Below are 20896 nucleotides of genomic sequence, written 5' to 3' on the forward strand. Positions count from 1 at the left end.
TAGAGGGGGAGGATAGAGAGATGTAGAGGGAGAGGAGAAAGAGATGTAGAGAGAAAGATATGATCTTTTGTTTTCTTTACTTCAAATAGTGTCATAGCCCATCTCTAGTTGAAGGTGGCTATATATACAGCTTATCTACAGCTAATAATATAATTTATATACAGCTAACACATACAAATTTAAGGAAGCTTCCTGCAACTCGAAAGACGGAAATGGTAGCTTGACAGAGAGACTAAACGCGGAAATCGTACACATAACTATTCCATGCTCATTTTTTTGCCACGGCAGTACTGCTTCTTTAAATAAAATAATTAAATCCATCAAGCAGCGAGACGTCTGCTTTAACCTTCGGAGAAGCCATCTCATCATATCTCAACTCGTCTAGAAACCTCTGAAGCTGCTTCTTGGAACCATTAGTGAAGCTGATCTCGCATTCTGAAACATGAAGATCACCAACTGCACCAAATACATGCAATTCAAATCAAACCCACGAACGGAAATAGTTCTCGTGTTATGTTCGAGGCAGTTGAAAGGCCTCTTGCTCCTCCCAGCAATCTTCCGATAGCAGGGCATTGGGAATGAGTCTAGTACTTCTGTAGTCATCTACCTAAAACATGTATCCCCCCTCTTCAATCCCCTTCCTCTCTTATCTCTCTTCCTACCGGGGGCGGCCCAATGCATTTAGGGGCCTAAGACGAACTCATCAAGAAAGGCCTTTTTTTTTGAAAAATAATAATAAAAATTTAATAAGTGCAAAATTTTGAGGAAGTATTTCAATTACTCCATAACATCTACTCATTGTCATAGAGCTAGCTAAAATGGTTCATAGATAAAAAAAATAATTTTTTCAATTTATCTTTTTTGTACATTTAATATATACTTTCTTAAGGTTGTAGATTTGTTGCATGTCTATCCATCGCATGGTATGCAATACTTAACGCCTAGTAGTCAGCCCTTCACGTATGTGTCAAATCTAAGTTAAACCTTACTTTATCGACCAAAAGAACAGCCACAACCACCTTGATATTCCCAAATAATTCTTATCGCACCAACGAAAACTATCAAAGGTAAAAGCTAAAGCACCTAAATCCCATACAATATTTCATAACTATCCCATTTATCCCTATTCCCCTTCTCTACGTGTATATCCTACTGCAAATATCAACTATACCATGTAAGCACCAATGCATGTCAGAAAATTTAAAGAATTAATATGAAGCATATGTTCCATGAAATTATCTTACTTGATGCCACCTTGGCACAGAGTTCCTACGAAGATAGCCACTCAACTCCCATCTCCTTTCTCTTACTTTCCTGAGAGATTGATGCGTCGCCCTCTTTTAGCCCTCCATCGATCTGTCCGAGATGGCCTTCTCCTTCTCCTTCCCTCTCTCTTCTCCTTTCTATCTGAGGCCTACACCCCCTTCTTTGCACGGTGCCCTTGAGAATCTCGCCCTCTTCTTTCTCTATCTTCACTTTTTTTGATATGAGAATTAGAAAAAGTTTCAAAAACCTATTCTCTATTTGGAAAAACATTAGCAAACAACTTGAAGCTTTTTGGAGTTGTCAGTCGTTTAAATTGAAAAATGGCACGAACATCCGCTTTTGGAAGGATAGCAGCAATCAATAGGATTTTCCTAATCCTCCCTTTCCGAAAAGAAGATGTTGAAATTTTTTTTCCTTTCCGCAGGGATCAGGAGATTGGATCTAGCCATAAGAAGAATGCTTGGCTGATAAATAACTCACTTCTTGGTCTTCGACCCCCTCCGTCACTACGAACAACTCTGATCAGTGCAATGGGATGTGTTTATTTATTTATCTCTTGACTCGAAATGGAAATAGGTTGGATTTGAAAAAAGATCTTAGAGTGTCTAGGGTTGGGCTGGCCGGGGCCTTGAGAATCTGGTCCCATGGATCTGGCCCTCCTGGTATTCTTCTCCCTCCCTTTCGCGTTTGCTGGCCCCTCCTCTCCTTCCTTGCTTTTCCTCTCTCTCTCTCTTTCTTTGTGAATGCGCCTCCTTGATCAACCTCTCCTTCCTCTTTACCAGCCCTCGGGACCAAGCCCTCCCCTTCTTTCTCCCTCCCTTTCTCTTTCTTTCTCTTTGGCATAAATACCTCCCGCTGATTTTAGCTTCCCTTCCTAATCCTCTCTCTGCATTCCCTTCCCTCCACTCTCTATGTGTAGGATCGCCGTCAGTAAGACACCATGCTCTACCGTAGTTCGGTATGTTGTCTCTCTTAATATTTTCCGGTAACTTGGTCCTAGTGTGTCATTCCCCTGCAAAACTTCTGGTGTCAAGGTGGATTACTTACTGAAATTTGAAATTTAATTTTCAAAACTTGAATGGTGTTTAACATTGGATGAGGGTGTTTTCAATTTTCAATTTTGAATTTTATAGTTTATGTCGGATGGAAGTACAGAAATTTTTTACTTTTTTTTTTTACATATATTTCTCTTATTATACATTTCATTATCTCAATACAATATAGGATAGGTCTCCTTCTCTTTTCATCGGAATAGATTCCTATATTATCTTCCAATTATTTTCCATTCTCTAAATAGCTTTATATCAGTACTTTCTAGGCATAAAGATTCATCCATAGAATTTACTCCTGAATGATTTTTTTTCTTTTATTTAAAATAGATGTGATGATATTCTCCAAAACTTAACAAGGAGTCATTGACTAGGTATGATTTTTACTCGGCCTTTTGAACCGTTCAAGAATTTGCATATTGTTGTCTCAAAAATAGAATGCACATGTTGGTTAAAGTTTAAAAAAGAGTGGTAAGTAGCTAGAATCCTAAATTATAGATACATGTTCATAATCGGAGATAATGTATAAATAATTTGTTGAAATTTGAAGGATAACAAAATGATGCAAGGTGTTGTCCTGGTCACTTTTAAACCTCACACCTACTCAAGTTGCTTTGCCAATTTGAATTTTGAATTTGATAATCTATGTTAGATAGAAGTATGGAAATATTTTAGTTTTTTTGTACTCTTTTTTCTTATTATAATTTTTTTATCTTAATAAAGTATGGGATAGGTATCCTTTCTTCTTCATCAAAATAGATTCCTACATTATCTTTCAATTATTTTTCATTCTCTAAATAGCTTTATATCTAGGACCGGAAGCGGGTCAGGTTATACTCGACCATATTTGTTTCCATATCAAATTCGGATCGAATTCGAATACTATTTTTTTTGGTCTAATTGGATTCATATATGGATCCAAATAGTCAATTCAAAATCTCCCAAATACGGATACGGATGTAGATATACCTAATTTTTTCGGATCCGGATCCAGATATCCATATAACAAGAGTAAGTGAAAAGAAGAAGTGTAAATTAAGTTAAATCAAGGAACCAATTAAGTGATATACCAAACCTAAACTAAAAAAATCTAAATATCGGATGACATTCATTTAAGACAGTAACTCGTATACAAAATACCAATAAAATTCTTCGAATCACCTCACACGCTTGAAAGGATCAAGCCTTTTGTTCGTATATTTCATCACTCTTTTCTTTTTATTATCTTTAAGCAACTAGAGTTTCAAAAATTTTGTCCACTTCCTAGTTTTCACTTGGCGATTGTAACCGATGACAGCCATGAAACGCTTTAAAGGCGTCATATATCCCATCTACTTTGATGAAGAGTAACCTTGAGCAGTATATTCTTTATAAAATTGTTAATTTTTATTGTTAATAAATGCTTGTTAAAATTATATTTTAATTAATTTTTTTCTTTATGATCATGTCTTTATTGCTAGTTTTCATCATTGAATTTTTTTTCAAATTTGATTAAATATCTAAAAAGATTTCCAATTTATATCTATATTTGAATAAAAAAATATGGATATGTTTAATATCCGATTCATATCTGTATCCATTTATAATAATATGGAAGTGTTTAATATCCGATTCATATCCAAATCCATTTTAAAAAAATATAGATATTAATTTTGATACCTATTTAATATCCGTATCCATATTTGTATTTATTAAAGAATATGAATACAAATATGGTTATATCAATATCCAATTTATTTTCAGCCATAATTATATGGGTACCTTTTAGGCATAAAAATTTGTCCATAGAGTTTACTCACCATCATCCTCGATGATTTTGTTTTTATATTAAATAGATGCGTTTATATTTTTGAAAACTCAACAAGGAGTCATTGACTAGAAATGAATGTACGTGTTGGTTAAAGTTTAAAAAAGAGCGATAAGTAGCTACAATCCCAAATTATAGAGACACGCTGATAATCAAGGATAATAGAGGAATAACTGGCTGCAATTTGCAGGATCCAAATTATTGTCCTGGTCACTTTTAAGGCTCGTTTGGTTCGCGGGAAGTATTTTTCCTCCTAAGAATATGATTCTTGGGAAGCAGATTCTTAGGAAGAGGATGCCTAAGAAAGTACTTTTGGTATGTTTGGTTGACCATGGAAAAGTGACAAATTTCTAAAGTACTTATATTTGGTTGACCATTCATTTTCCTGGAAAAGTTATGTATAATTTCTATTATATCTTTAATAAAAATTAGGTCTTCAATGCCTTTTTAATGCTTTTTTAATGCTGAAGGGCCTTTTTGGAAAAAAATAAAAATAGATTTTTCCATGAAATGTGGGAATCATATTTCCATGGGAATACAACTTTTCCGTCTTTTTTCTTTAAAAATTCCAATCAAACAAGAGGCATCTTATTACTTTTTCGTTGACCACACTTTCCCCCCTTCTTTTTCTGCGGACCAAACGAGTACTTAAACCTCACACCTACTCAAGTTGCTTTGCCAATATTTTATCGGGCAAGGTCAAGTGCATAGCTCGCTCGATTCAATGCACAAAGCAAGAAAATGGGTAAATTTGCTGCTGAGGAATCCCATATATCCATTCGGAATAAAAGAAATGAAACAACAACAAATCAATACACTGTTCATGAGGCCTAAGTATCTTAGGTTTCAAATTACATCCTAACTCCCCATCAATCTCTCTTCATCACCCATCTTCCTCATCGCTGCTAGAATCAGACTTGGAGGAATTATCCGACAAGAAATGGGCCGGCAAGTTGGGGAACCTCATAACTCTCCTCCCCCTCTCCGGCGACGCTGCCGCAGCCCCAGGCGGCGGCGGCAGCTTCTTCTTCTGCAGATTCCTAGCAATATCCACACAGGCCCGATCCACCATCCCTAGGAAATCCCTAACTATTGTAAACAACTGAAGTGCATGAGCTCCTTTATCCTTGGAGGCCCCTGGTTGGTAGTACTCCGTAGTTCGCTTAACCAGCTCCATTACCCCAACCTGCTCCTCTCTCAATACCTCGAGCTCCTCCTCGGCCGCCTCCACGAACCCCCTCATCTCCCGCACGAACCCACCGCTGCCGCAGCTCTCCAGGAACCGCCGAATCTCTTTCACACGCGCTTCAAGCGACGAGCATGTCGCTACGAGCTCGTCGTAGTCTATCCCCGCCGCTTTCTTGACATCGGCAAACTCCACACTGATCCCCCCAACAATGGGCAGCCCAAGCTTCATGTACTCTTTTTCCTTCTCTTCCCTCTTCCCCGCGGGGCTCGTGGCCTCGCCGGAGTAAGCACCGCCTTGATCACTCTTGTTCATGCTGCTGCCGGATCGGCGGAGGCTGTAGTTGCGGTTAACGGCGCAGCGCTTGCCTTCCGACATGACGACCTCCTCCACAACGAAATGGAGCAGCGTCGTGCTCCCGTCGGTGCTCTTCACGTCAGACAGCTTGCAGAGGGCCTTGAGGTTGAAGGCCTGCGCGTTGCCTCGTGCTGTCCCGGCATTCATGCGGTTTCCGGCCTTCAGGACGGCCTCCAGTAGCTTCAAGAAGAGGCCGCGCTTCTTGAGCTCCTTGCAGGCCAGCTCGAGAGTCAGGAGGGACTGCTTGAGGTGGGCCACGTCCGGGCCGTAGTTGGCCCTGAAGAGCATCGCATCGAGGCGGGCGAAGGGGGAGGGGACAGCGCGCAGGAGGTGGAAGAGGAAGGACTCGGCGTCGGCGAGCTTGGAGGGGTTGCCGGAGAAGTCTCGGATCATGTCCTCCTCTTCCTTGCTCGGGGCAAGCCGGGAGAGCTTCTCGAGGCTGTCGGTGCTCAGGCCCCGGCCCTCCAGAAGGGCGTCGAGGATGTCTTGACGGCTGAGGGCCAGCGAGCGGAGGACGATGGCAATGTTCTGGGACTTGCGGGAGTCGAGCAGGCAGATCTGAGTGGCGCCGCCGCCGCCGGCGGTGGGGGAGGGGAAGGGTTTGGAGGTGTTATTGGTTTCTCTGGGGGATTTCCGGCTGGCAAGGGTGCCGAAGAGTGCTTCCATGATGCCTTCATCAACCCTGTATACCAAATGAGCTTTGCATTTAGAACGAATAGTTTTCATTGGAACGATCATTAAATGCTCACATAATAACAGTCAAAAAGCATTGTGAAAGCGAGCGAGGATTTTATTTGAGAGAGACCGCGAGAACGCTTCAGTCAATTTAAAGTCAACCGTAAAGATTTAGCTTGTGGCGATATTGACACTAGGGTTCAGGTTTAAATCAAGCTATAATTAAGATAGAAGTCAACTTGAATTAGGTTGAACCTGTGCTCCAACTATTGAACAAACAAGTTATAAATACTTGAACTCAATTAGATCTTAGAAGGGGTCCATCAGAAGAAGAGATGGAAAATGAAATGTGACAAAAATTTTGAGTTAGAATCAACATTAACTGCAGGAGAAATGAAGTATGGGTAGATTCCCTCCCATCAAACCGAAGCTTTAAATAAGGGGATATGAGTCGGTCGGATACCCAACCGATGGGAGCAGAGTTGACTCAAAGATTTTGCCAGTGGGTGTAAAATTATTAAATGACAGGCAAAAGATAGAATATGTTAAGGACAAAATTAAATATGCTTACCGGAAATTGAATAGGAGAGATTTATAGGTTAGGTTACCAACATCAAAAATTAAGTACATCCACCCAAAAAAAATTAAAATTATAAAAAAAATCAAGTGAGATTTTAGAAACTAGGAATGAGCAAATGAGTTAGTTCATATGTCCAACTCGGCTGAGCCCCAAAATTGGACCGATTCTATGAAAAACCGACGCCGGCCTACCCGCACTCTGACCTACCTTCCTTGCTTAAAAGGCCTACCCAAAAAAGAGATGAAAAAAAAGGCCTCTCCGGGTTTCAGAAATCAAAAATAACCTGTGCATCGAGGGCTATTGATCTTTATATATATATATATATATATATATATATATATATATATAAACTTCCCATTTATTCGGCGTGTAGTGGCCCCGCGGTGAATTAATAGAGGGCGCAATTCTCTTGTGAATTGTGATAGGCTTATCTAGAAGATATGCAAAAATAGTAATGTCCAGCTTACCTAAATGAACCGCTGCTGATCTTGTCCCAGACCATTGAATGATCGGCGTTGCTCGGGTTCACCTTGTCCCAGTGCAATGGTTTCAGCTTCCTGGGCCCGCCGTCCGACGCCTGTGCCGGTGCAGGTGGGGGCCTGAAGGATGAACTGGCGGCCCCGCTGCTGCCACGGGGCGGCGGCGGAGGAGGAGGCGACGCATTTGCCTTCATTACCGGCGGTGGGGGTGGGGGTGGTGGAGCCGGTGCCCTGGGTAGCGCAGGCAACGCATTTGCCTTCATTACCGGCGGCGGCGGCGGCGGCGGTGGAGCTGGTGCCCTGGGTAGCGCAGGCGACGCATTTGCCTTCATCACCGGCGGTGGGGGTGGCAGCGGTCCGGGAGGAAGAGGTGGAGGCCGTGGCGGCGATGGGGTTGGGATATTGGGTGGCGGCGAAGGCGGACTAGGGGAACCGACAGGCCTCGCACGTGCCGCGAAGGAATCGACGGCGACCACCGACAACGTCGACGACGAGCTCTGACTCGAAATCCTCGGCTCATGGAAGATCCGTGAGGAGGAATTGACGGAGCCAGGTGGAAGCAACGGGGCTTCTTGAATTCTACGGTCGTTTCTTGTGCGCGAGCCGGGGTTGCCTTCTTCTTGGCGGCCCGGTGATTCCAGCGCGAGGTTACAGTGACGGCACCTCTTCTGGCCCTCCTTATTGAACTCCCTCCAATAGATAGCGTCGAGGCCATTCTCGTCCACGATCCCGCCCTTGAACGCAAGATTCGCTCTCGACCGCTGCCGATCTGCGCGAAAGCTTTTGCGGGAGTCGATGACTTGTGCCTCGCGGCGCCGCTTGGCAGAGAACCGGTGGAAGGCGAAGAAAAGGAGCCCGCAGACAGCGAAGCTGCCGGCTGCGGTGGCAACGACAGCAGTGGTTACTTTGTTGTCTTGGCTCTTCGGGGGAGGCACGATTGATGGTTGGGAGTTGGGCGGCTGTGGGAATGGCGCAGGTGGCGGCGGCGGCGGCGGCGGTGGAGGTACCAAATTGGGGAAAGCCGGCGAAGGGAGGGAGGGGAAGAATGTCTCAATATTCCTATTTGGAAGAGGAGGAGGAGGAGGAGGAGGAGGCGAGTTGGATTGAAGAAGACGTCTCTGTGGAGACGAGGGAGAGAAAGGATGAGACGCTGACGCTGCTGCGGAGCTTACAAAAGAAGAAGAGAAGAGGAGAAGGGAGAGAAGAAGCCATGTCCCAAGGATCGCAGCCATGAAAAGAAACTGGGACGGCACGGGGGATTTCTTTGAAAAGAAAGAGAAGGGATGACCGCGTCGGGAACTTGATCTTATGTTCTTCTTTGTTTTAGGTGAGGGTGGAGGTTGAGTGTCCTGTTTTCGTCTACTTAACTCGTTTTGGTTGACGGCTTCAACGGCTATAGTGGTTGCTTATCGCCGCTCGTGGTGGGTTGGGTTTATCCCATTTCCTGGCTGCGTCCTTTGTTTAAAAGACCAAATACTCCTTATTCCGAACCCATTATTCCAGATAGAGACACTAATGCTGGAATTGAAATTTATGTCAATTTGTGAGATCCATGCAATAGACGGTTGGGATTTAAGATAAATCACCAACCCTGCAATGGAGATATTATTATATCATCAGGTTGAACGCCAAAGAGAATCTGTCATATAGCAAGCACCACGCTTGCATGATAAGGTTTCTACCAAGAGAGAGTGGGGGAAAAAGCGCAATCATAAAGTCAACTTCACCCGTTCTTTCCCTCGAAGCCGCTGACTTGATCTTTTGCTACTCTTCTAGATCTAAAGGTAAAACCAAGGACTCGTTAAAAGCGTTTGTCGGTTAGGTACGTACGAGGCATTATTAAAAAGCTTAGAATGTTTCACCTTTCTTCTTCTTGCGAGAGCCTCCATGACGTAAAAATTTCGAGGCTGCTATCCCGCGCTTCGCATGTTGAACTCTTCAGATATTCAGATTTCTTATGACTTTTTAGATGTAAACCGTTGCCTTAATCATGACTTGGTAAAATATGCAACAACAGATTATAGTTTAGTGGCACATTGCACCCATGGTTGCAAACATGCTCCAAATATTCATGGACACACTTTACCTTATTCTGAAATTGCTACCTTTTTTTTTAATGAAGAGGAAGGCTAAGTCACCCGGCCTTTATTAAAAAAGAAAAATTTACATAAACTATTTGTAAAAGATTTGCAAGAAAGAAAAATATAAAAGAGCAATAAAAATCTTTTATAAAAGATAGCGGTATGTAAGTTGAGCTGTTGAACTATTCAGCAAGCGGATTAATCTTCTATGTGATTTGAAAGATCTCTGTATTTTCGGTGTACAATTATATAAGCTCTGTATTCTGATATGAGTTAGGTTTCTTCTAAAAGATAGATCAATATCTCTCAATATGCGGCGCCAATGTTGTGAGATTATTTCAAAGTTGTAGATAAAGATCAAGCATTAAGTAACATTCAACCAAAAATAATTTCATGGAAAATAGCCATGCTCTTTCACCACTTTAACCCCGCCAAAAACATACCTAGGATGCCATCCATCGGCAATGTCACAATTGATGCATCGAGAAAGTTATTGGCAAAACAATTATCTATATTAGTACTATGTTGGAACTCTTCAACTACAATCCAAAACATTTTTTTTTACTTTTGAGCAAAGACTATGATAACTTGCACCCATGTTCTCTCCAATTGCTTAATCTGCCTTTGTTGTACACAACTTTCTTATCATTACGATGCATTGCCGCTTTATCTCTCTGTTTAGGAAATCAGAATGGTGATTTTTTGAGGGGAAGGGGGCGGGTAGAACTAGTTATGTACTCTCAGACTAAATCAACATCTAAATATTAATCCATACTTGTATAACAAGCAAATTAGTCATGCACAAGGATAAATGGGTAATCTTCAGATAAATGGTTTGCACTCCTCTAATTAGATTCTAAACTACTTGATTAAAGGATCCTGACCAGAAACTTGTTTCTAGAGGGGAAAAGAGAAAGCAAAATGGATGAGAATTCGAATGCAGGTAAAGACTTTGGACCACCGACAGCAAATGCATGGAAATATCGATGTTATGAATATATACAACCAAATGCCTTTCAAGTATAAAATGAGGTCCGTTGGAAAGTAACAAATTGAAGTATCAAGCACTTTTTCAACCAAAAAGAAATATGCAGCACTTTAGCATAGAACTGGCAAAAGAACTGGCAAAAGAAAATTATATTATATGGCATTCTCACCTTTCAACTAGGATCCGAATTGGAAAATAGTAACAGTGGCTCAAATGGGCAAAACAGATCAGTAGACAAGCACTTTCATTAATAAAAATGATACAGAACCAGTACTGACATAAGTCTGCATGCAAAATGGTCTCAGTTGGAGCTGCTATCGAACAGATAACTGGCCACAAATCCAGTTATTTTATTATATAATAGAAGAAACATGTCATTCATACATAAAAGAATACCAAAAAATATGCATTAAAAAAGAAACTAATTTAATCCGCGCTTAAAATATTATGAGAAGCAAAAATAGCTCTTGCAAAAACATAACATGGTAGATTCTAAGATAGGAGAATGTATAAAAATAAAGCATGATAAATAGATTAGATAACGAAAAAAAACATCCATCACTAGTTTAGGGGACACTGGAAATAAATTTCTTCTTCTCATTATCTAACAATGTAACCAGAGAGAGTTACTTCAAATTCAGCAAGCTAGAACACCCACCTCAGCTCAGATGAATGGCCTCATGCTTAAATTTATCATGCAAAACCCACATAATGAAATCACAATGTTGCTTTGGAAACATATACAACTGATGGGTACTTAAATTGACTGAACCAGATATCATCCATCAGAAAAAAGTGCAAGTCTGATAAGACATACCATATCACACTTAACTCTTAGACCTCCATTTTTTTTGCATTTGCCAAGTTCTTTATGACAAAAGAACTTGGGCCAGTTGGACCCTCCATGGAAGGAACCACTAGAGCATTAGGGGTAGCTGGAGTTCTAGTTTAGTCTAGATTAGTTTGAACAATTTATTTTATTTGAATTAGTTAGCATATTTTGACTTGTGTTATCTTGGAACAATTGATTATGAGAATAATTTTATTTAGATCTTGATTAAATCAGTTTTCGAGACTGAAAGAATTATTATTATTGCTTGTGTTTATTATGATTTGATTTGTAGCCTTGTAAGCTAACATGATCCGTCCTATTGGAAAAATTAAATACGCACACAGCTTTTTGGGCCGCATGTGCGTTTGCCGCTGGAAATTACGTGAGTTAGCGCCTGCGCTTAATTACCGCGGATGCATCCGTGCCTTCCACGGAGGCATCCGCAAAAAGACCAATAAGCCTTGGTAATCACCTCTATATATATACCCTTCAATTTCATGCTATTTGGTACACGAAAAATTAAAGAAAAATACCAAAAAAATTCTAAAAAAAGTTCTTCCTCTTAGCCACTTTTGATTTTTATTTTTGTAATTCTATTTAATTTATTTATTTTTTTATTTCGTTCTTCGCTGGATCTGTAAGTTCGATCGGATTCGATTTGGCTTCTTCCGAGACGTACCGAAGAAGAAGTTTAGGATCGTCGTATCTCTGAGAAAGATTGCCAGGAGACCTGTACGTAGGGGCAAACACTTCTTTGGGACAACGTCTACGCGCTTCGACCTATCTTCAATCAGGCTATTTTCTTTTACTTTTGTTTTAAATTTAATATTAGTGAATCTATAGGATTTGCAAATTTATAATTTAAATATATCAAATGAATAGATTTATTTTGTGTTAGAATAAATTTCTTTTGTGATAAAGTAGATTTGTTTTGATGCCAAAGAATATATATATATATATATATATATATATATATATATATATATGTATATATATATATATATATGTATATATATATATTCTTTCTTTTAAGAATTTCTATTAATTGTGATTATAGATTTATTTGCTTATTTAGGTGATATATTGCTAACAATCCAAAGAAGTGATTGTTTATTTTTTTTGTTAGTAATATATAATTCAATAAATCATTCTAAAAAGGTAATAATTTTGTTTAACCTCCAAGAGATTTATCATACCTCTATTTGGACTCTTCAAGAAGTAATTTTCAGATCCCATTCAAACGAAAAATTCGAAAATTAGTTAATACATAATAATTAATTCATTGAATTGACTTATTAGATCTCAATCAATTATTCTAATAAGGTAATAAATTATATAATTCATTATATTGACATTTTAAATCTCAATTACAATAATGGATTTGCTACCACAAAATTAGTAATTAATTATTCTAATAAGATAATAAATCATATAATTCATTGAATTGATATTTTAGATCTTAATTACAATAATTGATTTGCTGGCACAAAATTAGTAATCAATTATTCTAATAAGATAATAAATCTTATAATTAATTAAATTAGCATTTTAGATTTCAATTACAATAATTGATTTGCTAGTACAAAATTAGTAATCAATTATTCTAATAAGGCAATAAATCAATTTTAATATATAATTCATTGAATTGACATATTAGATTTCAATTACAATAATTGTCTAGCTAGCACTAAATTAATAATTAATTATTACTAATTCGGAAAATTAAAATAGAAAATTTGGAAATTGATTAATCCCTAATAACAAATTTAAGTTTGTATTTAGGCTTTTATAAAAATTGAATTTGTGTGATTTCTAGTGATTATATCCACTAACTAATAGTATTAAAGAATAGTTTGTCAAAAAGGCATACGTGCCTAAGAAAGGCTGGTACTTAAGTGAGCCTAGTGCTCCACTACCGATCTGGAGCTAATCTGACTATTATTTTTTGGATATATCAACTAGACATTCAAAATTCAATACAAATTTTAGGGTAATCTTTTGACATAAATTTTTGGTTTCATTCAGGTTTCTGTCCATTCTCTATAACCTTGAACCTATGGCCTCTAATACTAGTAATCACCTTAGTGCCAAACCTAAAAAATTTGATGGCCATACTTTAGAAGGTAGCAGAACCAAATGCGGTTCTGGCTCACCACATTAGGGTTGATCTCGGCCATAGATGAGAGCACTACTAAAGTTGATAACAAATCCAATCCAACTACTTCACGACCTGCTACTTGCCAAAACCCAAACCCAAATTGGAGTTCATCCTCCTCCAAACTGAACCTTCTGTCTCCACCAGTATATCCTCTAGGACACCTGATGAGATAGACTATCATTGCATCTATATAATTCTAGGTGCCCTTTCTGAGAGGCTGTATAACATTTATTAACTCTACCACTCCAGAAATCCTAACCACCACAATGGAAAACCAATCCAATTCCAAGAACAGAAAAAGAAGAAAGAGGAAGGCGGTGTTCATTTCTGTTATGTGTGTGGTCGGACCAACCATCTAGCTCCCCAGTACTTCTATAATAAGACTGCACCTCTTCAATCCAAGAAGAAATGTCTACATACAACCAGTGCTTAAGTCAATATGGTGACTTCTGGCGCAGGCTCTTCGAGACTTCTTTCAGGTCTATTTTCTTCACTCCTGAAGTTAACATGACTTTACAAACACTTGATTGATGGATTGATACTGGAGCTGGTATTCACATTTGTTCGGATCGCTCCTGATTTTCTTCTTACCAGATCTCAAGTGGAGGAACTGTGATAATGGTAAATAGCTCGGAGGCGCGTGTGCTAGGAGTGGGACGTGTAGACTTAAAGCTTACCTCTGAAAAAGTTCTGTCCTTGCACGACGTCCAACATGTTACAATTATTAGGAAAAACCTCATTAGTGGTTCCTTGCTTGTCCAGCAAGGCTTTCATCTTATTTTTGAGTCCAATAAAGTTATAATTTCTCATAGTGTAATATTTATTGGAAAAGAATTCCTAAGTGAAGGATTGTTTAAGTTGAATGTAATAATTCCTTCAATAAACGAAAATCTTTTGATCATGAATATAGAACCTTTTTTTATTTGGATTCAGATCTATTAGAGTTGATTCATAGTGATGTTTGTGACTTAGATCAGATCGGGAGGTGAATAAACATCTAATGAGATAACTCAATTTTGTGAAGATCATGGAATCATTCATGAAGTGACTGATCCCTATTCTCCCCAATCAAATGGAGTAGCAGAAAGAAAGAATAGGACTTTAATAGATATGGTTAACTCCATGCTTATAAACTCAGGAGTACCAAAAAATTTGTGGGGGAAAGCTCTAGTTTTAACTTGTTATATCCTCAATAGGATTTTCTCCAAAAATAATGATCTAACCCTATATAAAGTTTGGAAATATAAAGAACCTAATCTTAGCTATTTAAAAGTGTGGGGGTTCTTCGCAAAAGTAAAAATACCTAATTTTAAGAGAAAAAAAATAGAACCCAAAATAGTAGATGCCATATTCATAGGATATGCAACCAATAGATTTCTGGTAATTAATTCAGAAAAAATGATATTAGTAACAATACTATTATAGAAGCCAGAGATGTAATATATTTTGAAGACACCTTTTCACTTAGGACTAGAGTAGATAGTGGTATAGGTAGTAGCTCTAGTAGAATAAAGACAAGAGAAATAGAAATAGAAGCAGAATCTAGGAGTAAGAGATCCAGAATAGAGAAAACTTTTGGAGATGGCTTCTATACCTTTCTTATAGAGGACTCTCCAACTACTTTTGAGGACGCAATGAAATCCTTGGATTCACTTTTTTAGAGGGAAGCTGTAGACAATGAGATGCAGTCAATTATTCAAAATAATACTTGGGTATTGACTTATCTTCCTTATAAATGTAAAACTATAAGGTACAAATGGATCTTTAAGAAGAAACTTAGGCTTGATGGCCCTGTAGATAAATTTAAGGCTAGATTAGTTGCCAAGAGTTTTACACAAAGACCTAGGATAGATTTCTTTGATATCTATGCACCTGTAGCTAGGATTACTACTATTAGGGTCCTGATAATATTAGTCTCAATCCATAAATTAGTGATTCATCAGATAGATGTGAAAACAACTTTTCTAAATGGAGACTTAAATAAGAAATTTATATGGACCAACTAGAGAGATTTATAATTCTAGGCTAAGAAAATAAAGTTTGCAGACTAGTCAGATCTCTCTATAGTCTTAAATAAGGACCCAAGCAATAGCACTTGAAATTTGATGAAATCATACTAATATTTGGATTTGAAATCAATAGTAAAGACGAATGTATATACCATAAGAGAATTGGAAATAAATTTGTGATCTTGTGCCTCTGTGTAGATGACATACTGATCTTTGAGACAGATCTTTAGATAGTTGATGAAGTAAAGCAATTCTTAAGTCATTATGTTGATAAGATTCTCAATAAATTTAATTATACCAATTGTTAGCATGTCTCTACTCTTTTTGATCCCTCTACATACCTTAAGAAGAACTGAGGAACTCCTATCCTTCAAGGCCTATATGCTCAAATTATAGGCTCACTAGGATTCCTAACAAACTACACCAGGCTAGACCAAGCATATGCTGTGAATAGACTTAGCAGATATACTGTTAATACAAATAGAGATCATTGGACAACATTAGAGAGGATCTTTAGGTATCTTAAGGGTAACAAGTTCCTATAGTTTGCACTTTAGTGGGTTTTCTGTTGTTCTAGAAAGCTATAGTGATGCCAACTGGATCAGCGATACCTTAGATGTTAAATCTACCATAGGATATGTCTTTCTCCTAGGAGATGCTGCTGTGTCTTGAAAATCTACTAAACAAACCTTGATATCTAGGAGTACCATGGAGTCTGAACTGATAGCTTTAGACACCACTAGCACTGAGGCTGAGTGGCTCAGAGATCTACTAATAGCCTTCTTGTAGATGAGTTACCTTTACTACCTATCTCCTTACATTGTGACTATAAATCTGCAATAGATAAGTGCAACAAAAAAAATGCCAATGTAAAAATGAACAGACACTTAAAAGTATGTAATAAATTATTAAGATATAAATTGAAAAATAATATTATTGCTTTGAATTTTGTAAAATCAAAAAATAATTTGGCTGATCAGCTTATAAAAGGTTTGTCTAGAACAGTAGTTCTAGAGTCGTTGAGGGGGATGGGGCTTAGCCTATAAAGATAGATCACCATGGTGGAAACCTAACCTTAAAAAGTTCAATAGGTAGAAACAAACCGGAGTGTGACTAAGAGGAGCTTTGTTTCATGTTTTCCTCATCCCTATGGCTTAGTGCTCATAAAAGCAAGCGGTAGGATGAAGTTGTTTGTATAACTCTTAATGAGTCTGAGACTCAAGAGGCAGGAGCTTTCTTGCTAGTTTTTTTATTAGAACTCACCTATATGTACTGTCGTGAGGCTGCGATTGTAGGAAATAGGTGATTTCCTAAAAAGCACATGAAAGATACCTGCGCATGGCCATATTAGTGCAACCCGCTTAGAACCCAGATCAGACTATATTATGTGTGCTGTTGATTTAATCTGAGCCATGAATCGAGGTTCAAGGTTAAGACCACCTTGGCTCCACAGATGTAATCAATTGTCACCAAGTAAAGGTTTAAATCGAAAAGTACCTACACCTATTACATAATATAAGATATCCAACATTTTGTTTTGATTTTAAAATTATTTAAAAATTAATTTTTGTGGGGGATTGTAAAAATTAAATGCGCACGCGGCTTTTAGGGTCGCGTGCGCGTTTGCCACTGGAAATTACGTGAGCCAACACCCGTGTTTAATTACCGCGGATGCGTCCACAAAAAGACCAATAAGCCCCTGTAATCACCCTTATATATACCCCTCAATTTCATCCTCTTCGGTACACACGAGAAATTAGAGAAAAATATCAAAAAAATTCTAGAGAAAGTTCTTCCTCTTAGCTACTTCTGATTTATATTTTTGCAATTCTATTCAGTTTATTTTATTCTTTTTATTTCATTCTTCACTAGATCTATAAGTTTGATCGGGTTCGATTTGGCTTATTCTGAGACATACCAAAGAAGAAGTTTAGGATCGTCGTATCTCTGATGAGGATTGCCGGGAGACCCATACATAGGGGCAAACACTTCTTTGGGACAACGTCTACGCGCTTCGACCTACCTTCAATCAGGCTGTTTTCTCTTACTCTTGTTTTAAATTTAATATTAGTAGATCTATAGGATTTGTAAATTTATGATTTAAATATATTAAATGAATATATTTATTTTGATGTCAAAGAATATATATATATATATATATATATATATATATATATATATATATATTCTTTTAAGAATTTCTATTAATTGTGATTATAGATTTATTTGCTTATTTAGATGATATATTGCTAACACGTCCTACACTCGGGTTCGGAGTGTAACACAATGGACATTAGGATACCACTCAAACGCCACAAGATGGATAAATACTACTGCAAACGTTGGAAGCTTTTCCGTGCTTGCTCTATATATAGAAAGATAGGGAGGAGTTAGGGTTTAATGAGATGAAGGGGGAATTTGAACAAAGAATGGAGTTGAGTAAGGTTTCAGATTGGGAACTGTTACCTGCTTCCTGAGCAGAAGAGGCCAAGTTGAAGCGATGGCTTCGAAGAGAGATTCAGAGAGAGGGGTCAATCGCTATGGATTCGAATCGAGGAGAAACAAGGGGGAAGGAGGAGGATTAGAGAGACCGGAGCCCCGTTGTTCTCGTTCCCAACCTCCTATATATTGGAGGAGAAAAAGATAAAACTAATTTTACCCTATAAATTTTAGTTGGCTTTAATATTTTATTATTTTTTAGATATGTGCAAATAAAATTTATTGTATAAAAAAATTCTTCCTACGAGGCTTAAATTACCCTTGGAGGGTTTGGCCGAGCCAAAATTTTGTATCTTGAGAACAAAATCATCATAAATCCGCACGTAGAGAGCAAATCGCATTCTTAGGACAGTGTATGTCATATACTTCTATCAAAGCAAAGTCTTTTTAATTTTTAATTTTTTATTTTTTATAATATTATTTTTTTAAAAAATATAAATAATATATAAATTAGCAATATAGCAATTTCTATATGTATATTCTGTTAATATAAATTATACCTTATACCGAATGCACCAACATGGTCATGCACCTCGCCAATTACCGTTTCTTCTTCTTGTGCAAAAAGAAAACAACTAAACATGACAATTTATGACTTGATCCGTCGATCCAACTCATAAACAACCAGTTTTAAGTAGGTTCGGATTTGACATAAATAAATTTGAGTTACAAATCGGTCAACCTATTTAAATATATTTATTAAATTTGGATTCAGATTTAGATCTTTAACCTATTTAACAAGTTTAAAATCTGCTTAACCTATTTTCGTCTGGTTTAACTCAACCCACTTAACTTATTTAACCCATTTAAATCTATTTAATCTGTTAAAAATCTATTTAATCTGTTTAATCTATTTAACCTGACTTAATCTGTTTAATAAATGGATTATGCAGGTTGGGTCAAATTACCTATTTAATAAACAGATTGGGTTCATATCTGAATTGCTGACTTATGTAATAAATATGTTAGATTCGGATTGATGAATTTTTGACCTGACTTATATCTAACCTGACTCGTACTCGAGCTGACCCAAACTAATTGCCACTCTAGAGACGTCATGTTGGTGCACACATTGTAGGGTATGATTTCCCGTCGGATATATCGGAAGTTAAAATTGAAAATGACTTGAATGTCTGAAGGAATTAAAGAAATTCGTCAAATTTTAAAAATAATTAAAGAGGTCCAAATACGCCGCTCCGCCCTCCTCTTCTCGCAAACATCCTCGTCCCGGAGAAATCATATCCAGCACCCGGTGCACCTGTTCAGCATTATATCGAGTTAATAAAATTTCACCACATCCGTTGAGATTGTTACTGAATTAAATAATAATAATAATAATAATAATAATAATAATAATAAATAATGAATTAATAAATAAAAGAGTGAGCTGTCGAGGACCTGAGTGCAAGCTCTATGGATTTTTTAGAATAAATCATGGGTTCCCTTCTTTAGGTAGCAAAGCGACTTTCCTTTTCCCACTTGAGGGGGGCTTTTTTTTGGAGATCTTTAAAATAATAATAATAATAATAATAATATTACTTTGTCCATGGCGATGAATCATAGGATGATTTGGAACTTTCAAAACTATACATTAGCTGAGGGCAGTTTAGGATGGTCTCAGCTACAGAGGGAGCTTCTTGAGGGCTGGATCCAGAGGCAGGTTGGTACTATAGCGTTAAACTTTTTGATTCAGAACATTTCGCGTCAGACAGGTGGTTGCTATGCCTTTATAGTAAGGCATGTTTACTGAGCGATGAATAATGTGGCGGACTGAATGACCTCATTTGCTGCGGATCATTCAGAAGAGTTTTTTGGGTCTTTGGAGGCTCAGGTACTCAAAGCATTTAGAGATATTTTATTTTTTGATTTTCGTGGCTATATACAAATGATATGGTGGGCACCACATTGGGAGTTGGCATGTGAATGGAACAAGACCAATAATACAAGCACTTCCATCCGTTCAATTACATAAGTTGTAGCTGTATATACAATAAATTGTTCCATAAATCCACAGACTCCGGACAACCATGGACCACCATATGATCACAGATGGCTATAAATTTGGAGACGGACATCTTAAGTCCAATCCCGAATTGGAGAGGATTAACAACTGGGTTTCAAGTCCTCCCCGTTACAAATGACGTAATGAAACTCCATTACATCCCTCAATTGCCATCTTATCATAGATATATTTATTTTTTTTAAAAATTAAATTTTAGTTATTCAAAAACCTTCTACATTACAAGATCCCTGGGATAGTCATAAAGTGGTTTTGCATTCACTATATAAATCAACAAAACTATTTAATTGAATGGTGATCCCTATGTTTGAAGATTTATATTGTATAGAGGGACTGCAAAATAATTTTCTATGTTGCTGTACAAATTTTGTAGACTTGATAGAGTAGTTGATTATGAGCTTGCTTAAAGTTGTTAGGTGTTGGAGCTCTTTATCTTACAAGATCCATATAACAATCATGAAATGGTTATGTGGGCACTATTTGGATCATTAGACAATTGAAATTAAATAGAAAATTAAAATTTTAAGTAATATTTTAATTGCTTAATGGCCTTGTATTAGATCTATATAGTGACTGCATAACAAATTTGTGGTTGTTACAAAATCACTTTCTTGGTTAGAACTTCTATCATGTATGAAATCAATAAAGTAAGTTCTAATTTATATGAAATATGTATATGGAAGATACATCTAAAAATGGATTTTTAATGATATCTAGCTCCAGTTCACAAGTCCAATGAATTAGACCTAATAATAATAGATTTCCAATAAAGGAACATATCACATGATATGATAGTATATATGAATGCAATAATAGATTCTGAATTAAATTTTTTTTTTATCAAATTATATAAATTATTGTCCATCAATACCGAGAATATACAACCATCAAAAATATGACTAGAAAATGG

At 37.4% G+C, this 20896-nt stretch overlaps 1 protein-coding gene across 1 annotated transcript; it reads right to left on the bottom strand.

The window, feature by feature from the left end:
- Positions 1-4877: 4877 nt before the first annotated feature.
- On the bottom strand, positions 4878-8797 carry FH8 (formin 8). Its single transcript, XM_088715990.2, has 2 exons — positions 7388-8797; positions 4878-6347 (listed from the first exon to the last, which is right to left on the bottom strand). Exons 1-2 carry the CDS (start codon positions 8629-8631, stop codon positions 5006-5008), a joined length of 2586 nt encoding a protein of 861 aa, XP_088572116.2. The 5' UTR covers positions 8632-8797; the 3' UTR covers positions 4878-5005.
- Between the last annotated feature and the right edge of the window lie 12099 nt (positions 8798-20896).

Source organism: Phoenix dactylifera, chromosome 2 (genome assembly GCF_051530095.1).
Source record: "Phoenix dactylifera cultivar Ajwa chromosome 2, Ajwa_hap1_PhDact_Kaust_v1.1, whole genome shotgun sequence".
Classification (NCBI taxonomy): Eukaryota; Viridiplantae; Streptophyta; class Magnoliopsida; order Arecales; family Arecaceae; genus Phoenix; species Phoenix dactylifera.

Coding starts and splice junctions, on each gene's coding strand:
- FH8 (XM_088715990.2), bottom strand. CDS start 8,631: ATGGCTGCGATCCTTGGGACATGGCTTCTTCTCTCCCTTCTCCTCTTC. Junction 6,348..7,387: donor ATCAGCAGCGGTTCATTTAG/GTAAGCTGGACA, acceptor TTTGGTATACAG/GGTTGATGAAGGCATCATGG.